This window comes from Emydura macquarii, unplaced genomic scaffold (genome assembly GCF_026122565.2).
Source record: "Emydura macquarii macquarii isolate MOO-44397 ecotype Brisbane River unplaced genomic scaffold, CSIRO-AGI_Emac_v2 contig_3692, whole genome shotgun sequence".
Taxonomy (NCBI): Eukaryota; Metazoa; Chordata; order Testudines; family Chelidae; genus Emydura; species Emydura macquarii.
Window position 1 is genome coordinate 11,690,043 of NW_027133829.1, and position 19,280 is coordinate 11,709,322.

The following is a 19,280-nucleotide window of genomic DNA, read 5'->3' on the forward strand; positions in this document are numbered from 1 at the left end:
CCACCCCACTGACCTGCTGGGATCAGCCAACACCCGACCCACGACTGGGCATCAGGGGCAGCTCAGGGCAGACCCAGCTGCTGCTGCCGCCTCCTGTGGTGCGAGGGCCACGAGCACCTAGCCCTGCTGACGGCTGCCCACACAGCAGGCTCCCCCTGCCCCGGCACCGTCGCCGGAGCTCACCCCCGTGCATGGAGCGCTCTGGCTTCACACAGGGCCATGGGGGCGGCAGTTCTGCCACACGATCGCCCCTGCTCGCTGCCACTCCCAGCCCAGCGGTGTCTGGGGCAGGGGCCAGACCTCCCGGTCCAGTGAGGGTCTCTCCGGGCTCCCCAGCACAGAGGTAACAAACCAGCCGGGGCCTCAGAGTGGCTGGGGCGCCGGGAACATGCCAGGGCAATAACGGGGCTCGGGGTCAGTGACCCTGCTCAGAGCAGCTGAGCCCAGCGTGGGGTTACAGCGCCCCCAGCAGGGCAAGGCAGGGCAGGGCGCAGACCAGACGTTGCTTCTGCTGCGAGGGGAGCGTGGCACCAGCACGGTCACCCATGAGCCCCTGCAGCCCCCCACACCAGCATCCTACAGGACTCCCCAGTGAAGGGATGGGAGACGTCAGCCCTCCCACGGCAGAGCCCTCCTGGCGGGAAGGACGGCAAGGGAGCAGCGCGAGGAGGGCACCGGGTTTATTTCTCAGCATGCTGGTTCAATGCTGCCGTCACTGTCCTGCTCAGCTCCGCACCAGCCGCAGCTGTGAGCCCGTCAGTGTCCGGAACAAGGGGGGCGCCGGTGGCTCCAAACAAACCTCGCACAATCAGTGTCCATCTCCTCCCTGCCTCTTCCGTGGGCCACGCGGAGCCCCTGCCTGCCCCAGAACCAGCAGCCCTGGGGGGGCAGGTGCCGGGGCCCTGCCTGGGAGGGTGCGTGGGGGGTGTTCAAGGCCTCACACTCGACGCTCTTTGTGGCGGTGCTTGCGGCCGGTCTGCGCGCCCCGCTGGGCCCCCTTCATCAGGCCCTGGAACTGCCCCTGCATCTTTGCCTTCTTCCTGTGGGGGGACAGGAGCAGAGCGCGCAGGTGAGAGCTGCCCAAAGTCAGCTTCACAGCAAGCCACAGAGCTGGGGGGTGGCGTCCAGCTACCCCAGCCCCGGCCTCCCCGGCAGCGAACACCCAGCTGCAGCGCCGACACATCTGGCAGAGCACAGGGGCCTGGAGCGAGCACAGGACTGGGCCCCAGGGCTCTCCTCCCAGCTTCGCTCCAGATCCACCCCAGCCTTGGCGTGGTCCCTCCCCGGCTGACACGCTGCGCGGGCTGCCAGGCGGGCACCCACCGTACCTTCTGTTGAGCTTGGCTCTGTTCAGCGGGATGTAGGCATAGGGGTCCAGCCGGCCTTTCTTCTTCACGTCACCTCGGCCTCTCTGGGGAGCACATGGGGGCGAGGAGGGATCAGAAACCAGCACACCGGGGTCAGGGCGGGGATGCTGACAGCCCCGGGTACGGAGCCCAGAAGGGGCAGCAAGGGACCTGGCTCGGACGGACGCAGCCACGAGGCCAGCGGGGGTCCTGCCCCATCCCTCAGCCCGGCCACAGCCACCTCCAGGGCCACAGTCCCAACCCCAGCCGGGCTGGGCCAGGCCAGACCACAAGGGCAGCGAGATAATCCCGGGGGACGGGCCCCAGGTTACACCACCCCTGGGCACCCCACGCCCATGGCCAGGGACACGCTGGCTTCAACGCAAGCTGCTCGGCTCCCAGCGGTGACATTGGCGACCTGCAGAGCTTCTCAGGCAGCACGGCCGCCGTGCCCCAGCCCCAGGCGTCGCAAACGGGGGGCGCCCTGCCACCTGCTCCCACCCAGGGCCGACGCCAAAGCCTCTGCACACGAGGCCCTGCAGCGGGGGGAGGGGAGGGAGAATCCTCACATTCTCCCCCCCCCGTGCTTCACTCCACCACAGCATGGTGCCCCCCTCCAGCCCCACGCTCGGGCCTTCTTACCTTGGCCTTGTAATCTGCCCCAAGGGCCGCCCCCGTGTCCAGCCGCCGGTGGATGCCGGAGCCCCCAGCTTGAAAACAGCAACAAACGTGCATCAGGGGCAGCGTTGGGGCTGAGATGGGGGAAGGGGCGTTCCAAGCAGGGTCTGTGCCCCGGCTGCAGGAACCAGCACAGAGCTGGGGAGCCGGCACCCCTGAGTTCTGGCCCGGGCCACGTGCCAGGTGGGGGCGATCCCAGGAGCTGGGAGGGCATCAGCGCCCGAGCCCAGCCTGGGAAACAGGCCCTGAGCCCAGTGCTCCTGCAGGGACCTGGAGTCCACCCCGGACCCAGCCCCAGCAGCAGGGGAGACGATGCCTCCAGCACATCCCACCCTCAGGGGGCCAGCCAGCCCCATGCATCCTGGGGGCAGCACCGCGCGGCCTAGAGTCACCTTTGTACTGCACCCGGGTCCCAGCCTCCGGCTCCTCGTCCTCCGCCTCCTCCCGGAACCGGCGCTTCTGAGCCTTCTTCTGCAGAGAGAGAGCAGCTCAGCCGGGAGCCGCTGGGCCCCGCAGCCCCACCGCGGAGAACGAGCCAGTGCCCGAGCCCCGAGGCCCAGTCACTCCCCGGCACAACGCCTGCTGGGCCCACGAGGCACGACTGGCCTGAGCCCGACCCCGACCCCAGGGGCAGGCGCTCAGCCCCCTACTTACGCTCTGGATCCTCACTTCCTGCACAAGGTCAGCCATCTCCTCGTCCACCCCTGGAGTAAAGAAGAGCACGGGTCAGGGCCAGGGCCAGGGCCAGGGCCAGGGCCAGGGCCAGGCACCGAGGCTGGGATTTCCTGCCCAGGCACAGCCAGACAGAGGGCGGCCTAGGGACGGACGCGGCTCCCCTTGGCTGGGATGCCCAGGAGGGACTGGGGGAGCCCCCGGGTGCCTGTGGCAGGAGGGGACGGGAGACCTGCCCGCTATGGCTGCCCCACATGAGCAGGTGGGCATGGCCAGGCAGCCCCACGGCCCGCAAGAGGTGCTGCCCTCCACCACCTGGAGTCGGCCCTGCCCTGCCCTGCCTGCAGCGATAGCCAGACGAGGGGCTGCACCAGACCCGATGCCCAGGCCCAGGAGCCAGTCAGGGCCCCCGCATGCCCGCTGAGGGCGCTGGGGCAAGGAGTGGCGGCTCTCACCGAGCCCTGCATGGCAGGAGAAGCTCCCTGCGAGGGGTGGGCGAGCCAGGTCCCTGCATTCCCAGCCCGGTCGGTACCTTTGGCTCCCTCATCGTCCTCGTCCTCGTCCTCATCCTCCGGGCCCTCGCGGATGATCAGCCGCCCGTCCGCCGACACCTTGAAGTCGCCGCTGGCTCTCCTGGCCCGGCTGCTGCCCGGCTTGGTAGCTGGTTCAGCCGAGAGACGAGGGGTTAGCAGGCCAGCAGGGAATGTGGCCACGCTCCCACCGTCCCCGGCTGCGGCACGGCCGTGGCTCTCCCCACTGCGCACAGCTCCCCCAAAGCCCGGGCCATGCCCCCCATCAGCCCGGCCTGCATGCACTGGGGGACAGGCCTGACCCAGGCAGCGTGGGCAGGCTGCAGGGCAATCCCACAGCCTGGCCCCAGGGCCCCCAGGCCACTCCTTACCCAGCACCCTCTGGGCCACGTTGGGGTCCAGGAAGTTGAGGGGTTCATCCCCTTCGCCCTCCTTCAGCCAGGCCTGGCTCTTCTGCCGGGCCTGCTTCCTCTGCTCCCTCCTGCCGCGCCTCTCCTCTTCCTCCTCCTCCTCGGAGCCCGAGTCGGCCAGGATATCCTCCATGCTGGGACGGGTGAGAGCGGGGAGAGGGCGCTGTGCCATGCCGCCCCAGGGCACAGGACCCGCCCCCAGCCCCGTGCCGCCCCACCACCACTCAGCACAGGACTGGGGCACAAGATCCCCTCCCTCACCACCACCACCATGGACCCTGGGACCTGATTCACCCCCTTGCCACCTCCTGAGGGGCCCAGGCGTCCCTGCCCCACAAGTCTCCCGAGGGAGAAGGCAGGCAGCGCCATGCCCAGCAGAGCGCTCCCCACATGCCACGCCCCAGGGCTCAGGGGCTGCCCCCCAATACCTGTCTCCCCTGGGCTGCGCCCCTGCTGTCTCCTCCTCGCCCACCGCTGCCGCCTGCTTCAGGGCCCGCTGCTTGCGGCTCCGGGCCTCGGCCTTGCGGATGTTGACCAGCACCTTGTGGTGCTCGGCGGGGAGCAGGCCCCGCACCAGCTCGAAGCTGGGGGGCAGAGGGAGCACGATCAGCGACCCACGGCCTGGCCCAGCCCTCCTCCGCCACACAATTCCCCCCCTGCCGCAGCTCCCGAACCAGCTCAAAGCTGCGGAGAGCGTGTGCTCTGTGACCCCAGGCCCAGCCCAGCCCCCCATACAGCCCCCCATCCAGCCCCACACAGAGCGGCCCCCCTCCAACATCCAGCCCCCCTCCCGCCACAGCCCCCACCCCAGCTTAAAGCCAGGGCAAAGCCTGTGCATGGACCCCCCCCCCCCCTCCACAGTGCAGCTGCTCCAGGCCCGCCCTGCCGCCCACAGGCTCAGCAGGCTGCGCCCCCCACATGAGAGCACGGCAGCCCCCCGGACCCGGCCCCGGCCCCGCTCACCCAAATTTGCGGATGAATTTGGTGAAGAGGTTTCTCAGCTTCATGCGGAAGTGACGCCTCATGTCGTCCGTCAGGTGCCCCACGGCCTCCAGCTGCCGGGACAGGGACTGTCACCCCTGCTCTGGGACAGCACCCCCCCACCCTGATCCGCTGCCCCCCCACGATCACCTCCCCCCCCGGGACAGCACCTCACCCCTGCTCTGGGACAGCACCCCCCCCACGTCACCTCCCCCCGGGACCTGCTGCTCGGGATAGCGATCACCTCCCCCCCGAGACACCCCTGCTGTGTAGCGCCCCCCTCAACACCCCCCCTCAGTCTGCCCCATCTCACCCCATCTCCCCCTGCCCCCCCCCCCGTCACAGCTCATCACCCCCACCCTCCCCAGACAGGGCTCATCACACCTGCACTGCCCCCCACCCCTCGCCTAGCCCCGCCCACCTGCCCCCCACAGCCTCCCCTGCCAGCAGGGTGCGGGAAGCTGGAGCTAGGTGGCTGCCTGGCAGCACCAGAGGCCACGGGGCGTGTGTCTACCACGCACTCAGAGCCCAGGCACCAGCTGTGGGCCAGGGCACCGCACCCCAGAGACTGTTCTGGGGCGGGAGGACAGGCCACGCATGGGCCCCACACAGGCGGGGCTGGAAGCCCCCCACACCCTCAGGGCCAGGACTGGCCCCCCATGGCCCAGCGGTGGGGTAGACAGCCAGAGCAAGGGAAGGGCCACTCCCGCTCTGCAGCGCGCGCCGCCCACCCAGGCCCCCCACCCGGGCCCCGGCTCTCACCATCGTGGGGACGTGCTTGGCCAGCTGCCCGACGTCCACCAGCAGCAGGGCCACCTTGAGGAAGCCCAGCGCAGCCTTGACCACGTCCCGCGTGCGCGAGCCCAGCAGCAGGCAGACGTTCTGCAGCAGCTGCTCCACCGCGCTCAGCCCCATGCGATCTGCAAGGGGCACAGGGCTCAGGCTGGGCCGTGGGTTCCCCCGCCAGCCCACACCCCCTGCCCCCCGGGCAAGCCGCGGCAGCGCCCCTGGGCACTGGGGGTGGAGAAGGGGGAGCCCGAGCTAGTGCCGGGGGAGGAAGCTGCTCCCCAGCTCCATGGGGCAGGGACAAGACCCAGGAGTCTCTGGCTCAGGAGACCCATGCCCAGCACCAGCTGTACTCATCTACACCCAACCTCGAGCAGGAGGGCGGGGCCTGCGGATGGGCGGGGCCTTCCCTCTAGCCCCACCTTCTGAGCAGCCCCTCGGCGCCCCCTAGTGTCTGACCCAGGGGCGCAGGGACCCCACATGGCTACATCCCGGCTGCTGCTAGGGGCCCTTCCACCCGCCCCCCACCCCCCCGGCACCCTTCTCCAGGCCCGACTGCGAGCGTCCACGGAGGTACCCTGGGGGCTAGAGACGCTTGGCTCAGCCCTGCTGCCAGGGGAGCTGCACGGCTTCCAGCCCCCCCCCACGGCCCAGCGCAGCCCCCAGGGTCAGAGGCCCCCTCACCTTGGAACTGGAAGAGGAGGCGGGTCAGCGCCAGCACCGTGCAGCTGATCATGGTGACCGAGCCCGTCAGCCCCGCGTAGATCAGGAGCAGGAACCGCTGCATGGCCTCTGGGCGGGAAGGGACGGCCCCTCGTTAGCTCAGCCCACCCCCAGGGCCTCTCGGCTCAGCGAATTCACAGCACAGGGCAGGGGAGTGGAAGGTGCCGGTTGCAGGGGCAGGCGGGGGCCATGCAGGGCAGGCCTTTGCACCCCACGGGGCCAGGACAGACAGACAGGCAGGCAGGGAGGGGGCTGGTCTGGCAGATTTAGCACTGGAGATCCTTACAGGGATAGGGAGATTGCAGGGGGGCCCAGAGCAGGCCCGGGGTGGTGGGGGCTGGGGGCAGGGCCCAGGGAGCGGGGGAAAATGCCTCACCTTGCGGTGTGGGGCCGAAGCGGAGGAAGGCCTGCCCCATCTCCACCAGCAGCAGGAAGGCGTTCTTGCGGGCCCCCACCGACACCTCCTTGGTGCAGAGAATCACCTGGCAGCAGAGACGCCTATCAGAACCTGCACCCCCCCAGCCTAGCCCCCACGCTCCTCCCCATCAGCCCTGCACCCCTCCAGCGCCCTCCCTCAGCACGCACCACGTTGGAGAAGCCCTTTGCAGGGAGCCCGCTCCCACCGGCCGGCCCAGCAGCAGGGCCACCCCACGTCCAGACCCCGCCCGTCCGCTGCGCCCTCACCTCCGGGACCAGGGCCGTGACGAAGTCCTCGTGCTCGGCCGTCAGCTGCTTCACGACGTGGAACAGGCACTTCAGCCGCGGCTGCAGGAAGGAGCGGGACAGCGGCATCACACTCTGAAGGACAAGCGCCCCCTGCCCCAGGCCGTGCCCTCCGCCCCCCACACACAGGTCCCTCTCCCCAGCCTGCGCCCGCCCCTGCCCCCCAGCGCTCTGCCCCAGCCCGCAGCTCACCCTCTTGGCGGGAGAGGCAGCGCTCTGCAGGGAGCCCAGCAGGTCCCTCTCCAGCTCCTCCAGCTGGCTGCGGACGAAGGCCTGGCAGGGGGCCCGGGAGGCAGCGCAGACCTCCTCCAGCACGCGGTAGGCCTTCTTCTGCACGCCGTGCTCCTTGCTCTGCGGGGAGACGGACCCCGCCAGCGTCAGCCACGGAGCCAGCGCCGCCCCCTCCACCGCGGGGCACCCGGCTGCAGAGCCGCTCCGCTCCACAGACCCAGGGAGAGCCGGCAGGAGCCACGCGCCCTCCAGTCAGCCCACATCCGTCCCAGGCCAGTGAGCGCACCGTGAGGGATGGAGGGAACAGGGAGCCGGACCCACCACGATGCCCTCGCAGGGCGCCCAGCCCCAGCCCCCGTCCCCCACCCGGGAGGGATCAGCCTGGGCGACGCACCTGCAGGGAGGGCCGGATGGTGCGGTACAGGGCGCTCAGGGAGGGCTCGTCGGCGTAGGGAGCCATGGCCACGATCAGGTCCAGAATGGAGAGTCTGCGGTGGAAAGGGGGCGTTAGCCGAGGGGCCGCGGGGGGTCCAGGACTCTGCCCGGCTCCCTGCTGGGGTGGGAGGTGCTCAGCGCTGAGCGCCCCCAACACACAGCGATACGCTGGCCGGGAGGGAGGCAGTTTCTAGCCACCAGAGGAGGCAGGCGCCAGACCAGCCCCCCGGTAGCAGTGGGGAAAACAACCCGACTGTCTGACAGTGCAGCTGGATGCGTCTGCGACGGCGATGAACTGCGGGGGCGTCCCCCCGTGCCTACGGCTTCACCCACAGAGGAGCTCAGCTGTGTCCAGGCCTGGGCTTGGAGGGGGAGCCCCCGTCTCCCTCCCAGGCTGCGGGGGGAGACAGCCCCCCAGGGCGCCCGGGGGCACGGCCAGGAGTGCGCCCACCCGCAGCATTACCTGGTGAACTCGGTGCTCTCGGGGCTGCTCAGCCTCTCGCTGGCTTTCTCCAGGAACCCGCACACCGTCTGCAGGGGGACGAGCCGCCGGACCGGGGTCAGTTCACGAGCCACACCCCTGCCTGCGCAGCCCCCCGCCCGTGAACCCCCGCCCGCGGCTGGCACACAGGAGGAGGCGAGCACGCTGCAGCCTCCGAGCAACGCGTGAGAACTCGGGCAGGGGAGCTTTGAGCACCCCAGGGTTCAATCCCCACTGCTGACAACCCCCAGGGTCCTTGCCGAGCCCCCGCCAGCCAGGGGGCCCTGCTGGAGAGCGTCCGACGGCGCAGGCTGCGCAGGGAATTCAATGCCCCCCGGGGCAGGCTCCTCCCCAGCACAGGTGGGGACGTCCCCTCCGTGCTCACCTGGCATCCCGGCTGAGCGCCGCCGTGCCTATGCCAGCAGCTGGCTGTGCGGGGGGGCCCCGATGGTGCCCCAGGGGAGGACTGGCCCCTGCAGGGGGCACAGCTGCCCCACGCTGCCAGGCTGCCCCTAGCCCCACCTCACCTGCTGCTCGGTGATGGTCAGGTAGGCGCGGACGGTGTCCAGCACCGAGCGCCGATGGGCCGCGCTGCCCCCCGCGTCCTCCGGCTGGCTGTACACGTTGAACAGGATAGGCAGGAAGTTCTTGGCAAAGCGGCCGACCTCAGCCCGCTCGGCGTCTAGGGGAGGGGCACACGGCAGTGAGGGTCTGCACCACGCACCCACCGCCCCACACGCGGCCCTAGAGACCCAGCTGCTCTCCCCTGGCAGCTTCACAGCTTGGCCCCCCACAATCCTGAGATCTGGGGGGTTGGGACCCCCAGCCAGGGTGGAAAAGACCATTAGACATTCCAGAATCCTGGGGGGGGGGGGTGTGTGTGTTGGCAGCTCCGTCCTGCTCCCCCATCCCAGCACTGGGCCACTCCACCGCCCGATGACCCAGCCCCCCGGCCGGGGACACCCGGCCCAGCCCTTACCCGTCTCACAGCCCTTGCTGATGAGCGTGCGCAGGGCCTGGCAGACAGTGAGCCGCAGGTCCGCCCGCTCGCTGATGGCTGTGCCCAGCATCCGCGCCAGCCCCTTGAAGGACGACACCACATCCGTGGGCCTGGTGCAGAAACCGGGCAGCAGGGTCCAGATCTGAAAGGTAAGAGAGGTGAGCAAAGGGGCAGCCGGGGACAGCAGCCCGACATGGCAGAGCTGCCCCCTGGCAAGGATCCAACCCGCCCCGCCCAGCCGCAGGCCCCACCCCGCGACCCCCATGGCCGGAGCCTCTCACCTGCCACTGCAGCGTGTCATAGATCTTGGACTCCAGCGTCTTCCCGGCCTGGGCCAGCTCTGTGGCTGCAGCAAAGAGACAAGGGGAGGTGAGCCCAGGGGATTCGTAGACCCCGCAGCCAGAAGGGCCCACTGTGACCATCTCATCCCAGCTGGATAGAGCCAGGGACCTGCCCCAGAATAACCCTGGAGCAGAGCTTTCAGAACCACCCCGGCAGGATTTAAACATGGCCCGTGACGGAGCATCCACCCGGACCAAGGGCGTTCCCAGGGGTAAGCAGGGGGCACCCTGCCATGGGGAAGCTCTGCTGACAGGGGCAGCAGGGTCCAAGAGGAGCAAAGACACCACCAGCCCCTGACCTCCAGGCCCCTCGGCAGCAGCCCCCGGGGCCATGCTGGTTCTGCGCCCCATGATGTTCTGGGGACACCCCCCTGCTCCCCAGCAGCTCACCTCCAGCCTCAGTAAGGGGACGCCCCACACCGCCGCCACTGCTGCTGTGCAGGGCTGAACGGAGGGGACGCCTGCAGCTCTGCTAACGCTGCCGCTCTCTCTCCACGGCCGCGTCAGCCCCGGGGGCCCTTCCCCTCTAGTTACCTCGGTTCTTCAGGGTGGCCGCCAGGGGCAGGAAATAGCTGGTGAAGAACCCGAGGCGCGTGCCCTGGACGTGGTCCCGGATGACTGGCAGGAGCCAGCTGCGGGGAAAATCCAGCGTCTCCCTGCAGAGGGGAATACACAGGTGAGCTGCAGCAGGGACATTTCCGCTGCCCCATCACAGATCCACAGGATCGATGCTTCGCCCCCCGCCTTGGAACAGCCTCTGGGATGACAAGTCACCGACTCAGACTAGACTCGAACGAACAGCAAGAATTGTATTAAGTCCCTCAGAAGCGGAAGGCTGCGAGCAGACAGCGGGGCCACTGGATGGCCGAGGTGCTAAAGGAGCAACTCCAGGCAGACTAGGCTGATGCAGAGAAGCTAAATGAATTCTCTGCGTCGGTCGTCACTGCAGAGGACGTGAGGGAGATTCCCAGACCTGAGTCTTTTTAGGTGACAGATCTGAGGAACTGCCCCAGACTGAGGTGTCGGTAGAGAAAACCTTGCAACAAATTGGTAAAACAAACAGTTATAAGTCACCGGGCCCCGATGGGATTCACCCCAGAGCTCTGCAGGAATTCAGAGACCAGACTGTAGATCTGCTAGCTGTGCCATGTAACCTATCATTCAAATCAGCTTCTGTCCCGGATGACGGGAGAATAGCTAACGTGATGCCAATTTTTAACAAAGGCTCCAGACAGAGGCGATCCCGGCAATTACAGGCTGGTAAGCCTCATTTCAGTACCAGGCAAACTGGCTGAAACTATAGTAAAGAACAGAATGATCAGACACAGACGAACACAATTACTGAGGAAAACTCAACATGGCTACTGTAACGGGAAATCATGCCTCACCAATCTACTAGAATTATCTGCGGTCATCAACAAGCATCTGGACAAGGGTGATCCAGGGGATCTAGTGCCTGGACTTTCAGATGGCCTTGGACAAGGTTCCTCACAAAAGGCTCATACACAAAGTACACTGTCCTGGGATTAAGATCCATTAAGCATGGTGCTGACGACCAGGGCATGGCCAGCTGGTGGTGAAGCAGGCAGGCTGGAGCGGAGAGACTCGGTCTAGGAGGCGGTGAAGCCACAGGGTTTACCCTGACGGAGGAGTGAGACCATGGGGGGCCTGGCTCGCTGACAGGTCCCACCCAGAGACTGTCTGAAGCTGGGGCTGTAAAACCAACCCTGCGGGTCCGCGACACCTGGGACCTGGTTCAGGTTGACCATGAGGGGTCACTACCGCTTGGCCAGGCCCCGCGTTTCCCCGACGGGTCCGTGCTTTAGCCTTCATCGCTCTGGGCTCGGCTAAGGGCTCTCACACCCCGACCATGACCATCACCAGCTCCCTTGGCTGGAGAAGGCCGCCCGTGTCCCTAGAAACACTCAGAGCATCGTCCCCTCAAGAGTGAGCACAAGCCAGCCGCGGGGACTGGCCTGGCCTGGCCGGATGTGCTGCAGGGGGTCCTGGGGACAGGCAGGGAACGCTGGTGCAGAAGGCCCGAACCTGGAGCCCTGCCCCTGCGGAGCTGAGAGAGGCCCTGGGGCCCGACCGGCAGGAGGCGTCACGCTGGGGCACGGACCAGACCCCGGGACTGTGGGTAAAGGTTCAAGGCTCCTGGTTTGGCCCGGCCAGGATCTGGTGCCTGGACCATCCATCCATTCGTTTGCAGGTGACGCCCAGGCCCAGCCCAGGCCCAGCCCCAGCCGGTGGCTGCCCCGCAAGCTGGCGTGGGGGCGGAGGGGGGCTGTACTCACTCTGTGCCGTCTATCTCCAGGTTCACGGCCTGCAGCAGCAGCTCGGGGCCCATGCTGGCCACCGCAGCCCCCACCGCCTGGTCCAGCTCGCTGGTGTGGGGGAAGTGCGGGGAGTGGCGCAGGTCGCACAGGGACTGCAGACACTGCAGGGCAGATGCGGGGTGGTCACCCGGGCACACAGAACCCCCCAGACGCCCCCTGGGCCCAGGAGCAGCCCACACCCCAGGGCAGGCGCGTGTCCTCCCCACCACCCCGCCGAGACACTCGCACGCAAGGCCGCAGCCTGAGGCCTCCTCAGAGCAGATCCCCTCCCCCTGCGCTTCAGCCTGTGGCTGTGGGGATGCAGCCACCCCTGGGGAGGAGCACAGCCAGCCAGAGCCCTGCACCGTGGTGGGTGGCTAGGGAAGCCAGAGCGAGCCTCCCCAGAGATCTCTAGCAGGCAGAGCACCCTGGGGAGGTGCTAGGTCTCCTGTGAAGGACTGTGCCCCAGGACAGAGCTTGGAACCCCCTTCACCCCGGGGGCGGGACGGGCAGCCCCTAGCCATAGCACCAGGGGCACTGGGATGCCATGCACGCGCTCACCCCCGGGCCAGCAGCTGCGAGACTGCTGGACTCCCCCCACCTCCGGAACGGCCCTTTCAAGCCCTGTCCTGGGCATCCCAACACCACCTCCGACGCCGACGTCTGGGAAGCCAGCTCGACCGACCGGCTCTCGGCACTGGCGATGCTGCGGGAAGCATTTGCAAGGCCCAGACCTGGAGCCCCGACCCCACGTCCGTGCCACCCAGCACTCGGCCTGCCGGGCCCCTGAGCCCCAGGCTCTCCCAGCCCCCTTACCTTCCTCATGAAGGGGTGGCACTGCTTCCCACAGGCCTCGAAGAAGGCCCGCAGCACCTGCAGCACGGAGGCCCACGCCGCGTGGAATCGGTATGTCAAGCCCTCCTCCACCGCCCTGCGCCAGGGAGAGAAAACCGGCTCAGCACCGCCCGGGGACACGGGCAGGATGTACCGCGCCCACACCCGGCAGGACGGGGCTCATCAAGGGACAGGCACAAGAGCACGGAGCTGGGGAGGGGCCGGGGCCAAGAGGCAGCCCCATCCCACCGCCAGGCAGGCACGCTGAGCCCCTCTCACCTGAACATCCGGCAAAGGTGGGAAGCGGGTCCAGAGGCGGAGGCAGAAACGGGCCCCAGCTCGGCCACGTGGGGGGCCACGCACTCGCGCAGCAGGGCCTGCAGGGGGCAGTCATGAAGGGAGGGGTTAGCCACAGCCCCCCAGGGCCACGCTGGCCACGGAGCGTGCAGCTCCCAGCACGCAGCGCTCCACCACGACCCGCCCACCACAGACCCAGCCCTGCCGCACGGCAGGGGCGGGAATAGCCACCCCCGGCCAGAACAGCCGGGCCAGGGAGGGGGAGCAGCTGCTCACGGTACCTTGAGGGTCTGGGTCGCAGCTGCCACCACCTGCGGGTGGGGGGAGAGGAAGCAGCTCACAGCGGCCGTGAAGAGGCGGGGCAGGTGCCCCCAGCACAGGTCCCTCTGCAGCCTGCGAGAGAGAAACTGTCCAGCACCCGCACATGCGGTCCCAGCAACCCCCGCCCCCAAAACTCTCTAGCCCCAGCTGCCCACTCCCAGGGCTCCCGCCAACACAGCACCCACACACGGAGCCTCCCAGCCCCAGCACCCCTCCCTCCCCCAGGGCCCCTGCCACCCCAGCACCCGGAGATGGAGCCCCCCCAGCCACAGAGCACCTGGAGACGGGGCCCCCGGCCCCAGTGCCCCCCCCACCCCAGGGCCCTCGCCGCCCAGCCCAGCTCGTTACCGGGCCAGGTTGCTGTGCGCCTTCTCCATGACCGCCAGCCAGGCCAGCAGGGGCTGCAGGTCGCTCTCGCTGGGCATGTAGTCGTACAGGGCCTGGCCGGGCAGAGCAGAGCAGACAGGCTGAGAAGAGCCCACCTCCTCCCCCAGCCCGTCCTGGCCCCCCAACCTGGGACCCCTCCGCCATGGCCCCCCTGCTCCCACTGTGGCCCCGGCTCCCACAACCCCCCACTGCTGCCCACCTGCACTCACCGTGACAATCTGGGCGTTGAGCTCAGCAGACAGGCAGGCTGGGCCGGGCTGGGCACAGAACAGGCTGTGGAAGGCCTGCATGGCGCAAGCCGTCACCAGCTGCAAAGGACAAAGCGTCAGGGAGCGAGACGGGAACGTGCCCCCAACCCCATGGCCTCTCCAGCCCCAGCCGTGGGCAGATCCCAGCTCCAGGGCCGCACTGGGGCCCGGGCCCCACGGGGAACGCCGCACCCCACAGGCAGACGGGGGAGGAACGGGCTGGAATTCCAGCCTGATCCCAGACGGAGCCCCGGCGTCCCCTGCCTGCACCCCGCTACCCTGCAGGGCCCCCGCTGACCCCACAGGGCTGGCCCGGGACAGCAGGGAGCAGGCGGTGTGCACAGCCCTGGCACGGCACAGCCAGGCAACAGCAACTAGCCAGCCCCGGGGCCCACGACGGTGACAGGCCCCCTCGCCCAGGACCCGGCCGGCTGCTCACCACGTGGCTGAGGGTCATGACTCGGAGCAATGTCTCGCAGCAGCTCTTCACCGCGACCAGGGGCAGGCAGGGCAGCAGGTCCCGGAGCAGGGTCAGGACATGCAGGGTGGTGGTGGACTCCTTGGTGCCTGGGAAGAGGGCAGAGATGCACACACAGAAGGTCCACCCTGCCTGGCCCCCCACGAGCGAGGCCCTCGCGACTGAAGCCTCGACACAGGGCTGCTGGGCCCCGACAGCCAGCACAGGAGCCGCCGAGCGGGATCAGGAACAGCAGCACACGGGCACAAGGCCAAAGAGACCAGCAGATCCCAGAGCCCTGTAGTCGCCCGGTAGCCCCATGGCCCCTCCCGGCCCCCTGCACTCCACCCTTAGCCCCACACGCCCGCTCCTGGCCCCCTGCTCTCCTCCCCTAGCCACACGCCCCCCACGAACCCTCTGGGCCCCCTGCTCTCCTCCCTTAGCCCCACATGTCCCGTGACCCCTCCAGGTCCCCATGCGTGGCTATCCATAGCCACGCAGCCCACAGCCCCCCACAGCTTCCCCACCTTGACACTCCCTCCAGCCCCTACCTCCAGCCTTCTCGATCTCCTGCACGCAGAACTTGGCTGTGGAGCGCGCGGCCGGGTGGTGCGCGGGAGCCGCGTCGCCGAACATGAACTCGCTGCCCTTCAGGACGGCGCAGACGCCGCGCTGGGCTTCCTTCCGCACCTGCCGGGCACGGGAGCAGGGTGAGTGGGGGGTGCCCTGGGTGCCCGCCAAGGAAGGAAGCTGCCAACACCCGCGAGAGCCAGTCCGCGCTGGGACACCCTGGGGCACACTTGTCTGCTTGGCCAGCCCCAGCCGGGCCAGGACCCCTGCGTCCCGGGCGCTGCACGGGCCAGGCAGCTCCAGAGAGACCCTGCAGGCTAGGGCAGAAAGGGGGCACCCTCCACCCAGACCCCACAGGGCCCGAGGGGCTCACCTTGGGCTTGGCATGGACCGTGAAGCTGAGCAAGCCATGGTAAACCTGCAGCGTGACGGGGTAGCTCCAGGCGGTCAGGTCCTGCTTCCGCAGCAGCGTGGCTAGGCAGGAGACGACCTACAGGGAGAGACCAGCAGGGACACCTCGGTACGGGCACCGAGCCAGGGCAACGGCCTGCTCCCCGCCGCCCCCCCAAAGCCAGGCTGGACCTGCCCTTCCCCAGCGGCTCCACACTGAGCAGCTTTCAATCCACAGGCGCCGAGGGCAGAGAGCCTGCCCCGGCTCACAGCCCCAGGGACCCCCCCGGCGGCACTCACCCAGCGCACAGCAGAGGTGGGGCCGCTGCCAGCCTGCGAGGCCATGATGTTCATGAACGCTTTGGAGGTGTCCGAGAACTTCTTGATCAGCACGGGCCCTGGCACCCTGCGGGCATGGAGAGGAGGGCGTGGGCACGGCTGGGCGCCCAGCAACGAGGGAGACAGCTGGGGGCTAAGGGAGGGGTCGTGGGCGAAGCACGGCACTGCCTCCGCCTCCCCCCATCCTGCCTGGAGAGCCAGCTTCGACTCCCAGCCCTTCCCCCACCCCGGCGCTGGAGGGCGAGGCCCCTTGCGACTAGGTCACCTGCCACACGGGCCGACGGGACCCCCGAGAGCTTGGCACTGAGCCCCCCAGGTGCCCCAGCTCGGCTCAGGGACACCAGCACATCAGCACCGCCCGGGCCCCTGGGCTCGGAACCTCCCTGTTAAAATGCCTCCTACAGCCACGGCCCAGCACCCAACGCCTTGCATTGTCACCTCCGCTTTGTTTCCATCCCCCGCCCCTCCCTCGCTCTGCCTGGGACCTGGTGCCCCCCACATCCTCCCCCCACCCCCGCGGGCAGTGAGACTTGCCCGGGCAGGCCGACTCACCGCTTCAGCACCAGGTTGAGCAGGTAAGCGACAGCAGCCAGCGACTCCGGCGACTCCACAGCCTCCAGCGTCGTCATCTGGCAACACAGCCAGGGTGAGCAAGGGCGGCCAGGCCTCCCCGGGCTGGGCAAGGGAGCTCCCACGAGGCAGCTGGCATCCCACAGCAGCCCCGGGACAGCAGCGCAGCCAGCCCAGCCTGGCGCTGCACCAGCAGCCGCTCGTGCATCGCTGGCCTATCCCCCCTCCCCCCACGGGTCCCCCAGCCACAGCAGGAGCCTAGCAGGTCCCTAGAACTCAAACATCCCAACACCTCTGTCTCCGTGAAGCTACACCCCTCACCCCGCCCCGGAGCCAGGCGTCAGCCCCAACAAGCTCAGCTGGTGTGCCGCGCGGGGGCCAGTGGAGGGATCCTTGCACGCCCACCCAAAGCTCTCCGACCGCGGCGTCCCAGGCCCTCCACAGCCCCTGGCGACCCCGGGGCAGCACCGTGCAGAGGGACAGTCGCTGCCCCTTCCACAGCCCCTCAGCACGGAGCAGGCTCCAGGCCAGCCAAAGCTGCCCCCACGCACACGGCCTCTCACCAGTGCAGCGAAGTATTCGGTCTCAGTCTCCTGGCCCCCCTGCGAGCGGATCACCTCCGTCACCGCCGCCAGCACCGCGCAGATCTGCAGAGAGCGCGCAGGAGGGAATGGAGTGGGTGAGCCCCAGGGACATTCCAGGGTGGCCAGCGCAGGCCGCATCGCACTCAGGAAGGCCCCAGAGCCCCCAGTTAGAGAAGAACACCCCCTCTCATCCCCCCGAAGCAAAGGCCAGAGTCCGTCCCCGCCCTCCCCCACGCTGAGCGCCCCGTCCCCCCCGTACCTCTTTGTGTGCGGCAGAGCTGGACTCCCAAAAGCGCTGCACCCTGCTGAAGGTGACGTTGGTGCAGTCGCTCAGGCCGCTCAGGAAGGTGCCCGAGGACTTCTCGGTGACAGCGGCGCCGTCGTCCGTCTCCATGCAGGGCTGGGCGCCCTGACCCGTCTGCTCCAGGCGCACGGACCCCGACTGCAGCTCATTGTGCAGCTTCAGGGCATCCACGGTCAGGTCACTCTTCTCTGCGGGACAGACGCGCTCAGTGCTGGCGAGACGGGCACCGCAGCCCCCCCAGGGCTTTGAAATCCCTGCCTTCCCCAGGCTAACCCCTCCCGCTGCCCTGCAGCCACACAGGAAACCCCCTCCCGCAGCTGCTCTGAGCCCAGGCCAGGCCTGCAGCGCATGCCCAGCTCTCACAGCTGCTCTGGGTCGGGGTTCCAGCATGCGGAACGAGGACCCTGGGCCAGAACCACAGAGACGGCAGAGCAGCGACGGACGGAGCAGAGAATCGATACGGCTCCACAGCTGTGTCTGTGCGCCCCAAGCCAGTCCAACCGGCCCAGCCCCCTCCCCAACCAGAGGCAGACCCTTATGAATGCTCGGCTGGGCTGTGTCGCAGGCCGGTGAGTGCCAGAGCCCCGTCGCCCTCTCCTACCCAGGACAACGCGGAGACGCATGCAGTGCCTAGCCTGCCTCCGCTGCCCACCCGGGCAGCTTGCAGCCCTAGCCACCCGTGGAACCGGGCGCTGCAAGGGCAGCACCTCCCCGTCCATGCCAAGAGCTGCTGCCTTTTGGGGACGAGACTTACAAGCCACCGAGCGAAACAAAGCCCCAAGCCAGCGCTACCAGCAGCACCCGCGGTTTTCAGCAAGCCCGGCTCACAGACCCCGTGTACTGGGCCGCTGAGGCTGTGCGGCCTGCGCTTCCCCTCCCGCAGCTCTGGCCACAGGAGTCGGTGCCACGGCGGGATCCCAGCGCTGCCCCAAGGACCCACCTGCCCACGGCGTTCTGAGACCCCAGGGGCACGTCCCTTCCCGCCAGGCTGGGCATCGCCCGCGGAGAAGCTGCGCAGTGGGGCCACGGAGAGACCCCGGCCAGGATCGGGGCCGCTGTGGGCTGCGTGCGGGAAGGCAGCCCTGACCCAGGGACAGCGACCTAAGCGCGCACCGCCTGCGGCCAGCCCGGACAGACGGACACAGACACCCGGGACAGACGGACACAGACACCCGGGACAGACGGACACAGACACCCCGGGACAGACGGACACAGACACCCCGGGACAGACGGACACAGACACCCCGGGACAGACGGACAGAGCCTGGGACACACCCCGGGACAGACGGACACAGACACCCCGGGACAGACGGAGCGGAGGGGGTCCCAGCTGGCCCCCGGCACAGCGCGGCTCGGCCCCTGCGGCCAGGCCCCGGACAGAGCACACCCGCCCGGCCCGAGCCCGAGGCGCCGGCAGCAGAGCCCAGGGCCTGCCCCCGAGGGGCGCCCTTGGCCCCGCGTCCCCCCGGCCCGGCCCGGCCCCGCTCACCCGCGGCCCGGCTGAAGAAGCGGCTGCGGGCGGCCAGGCGGTGTTGGCGGCTCGCGGGGTTGCTGTCGCTGCTGTGCCCCTTGCCCCAGCGCGGCAGCTTGCGGCCGGCCCCGGAGCGGAGCCTGCCGGCCTTGCCCATCCCGAGCCGGACGGACCGGACCGGACCGAGCCGAGCCGAGCCGGACCCAGAGCAGGGGCTGCAGCCACGCGGAGACCAGGCGCGTGCCGGCCACAACACGTCACCAGCTAGCGCGGCCAATCAAAGTAGCTCAGTTCACGCATGCGCCCTTCTGCCGGAAGTAGCGACTCTAGTCTTCTGCCCCCTGTGACCAGCTTCCCGGAAGCGGAAGAGTTCTCTCTCCTTCCCCCAAGGCATCATGGGAGTTGTAGTCTCCCAGGATCTCCCCCACTGTCAAACTCCCAAGGGCCTGCAGTGCAGGCTGCCTGCATTTCCCCGCTCCCCCCGCAGCACTGTCACAAAACAGGCTCCTGGGCTAGACGGGCCCCGGGTCGGACGCAGTGCGGCCATTCTTAGCTAGACCTCCTTCCTTCTCTGCACCTGCACCCCGGATACCCGGCTCCATCCTGGCTTGTTGCTAAGCGCTAGGGCTGAGAGGGCAACAACCAGCACCTGTCCTGAGCGTCGGCAGCCGTGGGGGCCCCTGGGGCTCATGCTGGGCACCCAAACGCTGTGACCACTTTCACGCGGGCTGGAGCGGCTCACGACCCCCCCGAGTGCCAACCCCAGGGCAGGCTGGCGAGCACAGGGCAGATGGCCCAGGCTGGGGTGCTCTATACTTAGATTTAGAAGAAGGAGATGAGCGTTGGCAGGGAG

The 19,280-nt window shown here is 68.8% G+C and overlaps 1 protein-coding gene across 1 annotated transcript; it reads right to left on the minus strand.

Moving 5' to 3' along the window:
* Positions 1–664: 664 nt before the first annotated feature.
* Positions 665–18,687, minus strand: RRP12 (ribosomal RNA processing 12 homolog). The gene is made up of 34 exons (XM_067537075.1): positions 18,446–18,687; positions 16,912–17,144; positions 16,632–16,715; positions 16,051–16,127; positions 15,460–15,565; positions 15,143–15,259; positions 14,751–14,889; positions 14,182–14,309; positions 13,704–13,802; positions 13,456–13,547; positions 13,068–13,179; positions 12,769–12,866; positions 12,472–12,586; positions 11,635–11,777; positions 9,872–9,993; positions 9,278–9,342; positions 8,976–9,138; positions 8,524–8,678; positions 7,979–8,046; positions 7,475–7,568; positions 7,042–7,200; positions 6,811–6,891; positions 6,503–6,608; positions 6,088–6,195; positions 5,380–5,537; positions 4,600–4,691; positions 4,065–4,220; positions 3,598–3,770; positions 3,229–3,357; positions 2,679–2,728; positions 2,417–2,495; positions 1,989–2,056; positions 1,329–1,411; positions 665–1,040 (listed from the first exon to the last, which is right to left on the minus strand). The coding sequence occupies exons 1-34, from the start codon at positions 18,582–18,584 to the stop codon at positions 938–940; spliced, it is 3,894 nt and encodes a 1,297-aa protein (XP_067393176.1). The 5' UTR covers positions 18,585–18,687; the 3' UTR covers positions 665–937.
* Positions 18,688–19,280: the final 593 nt, after the last annotated feature.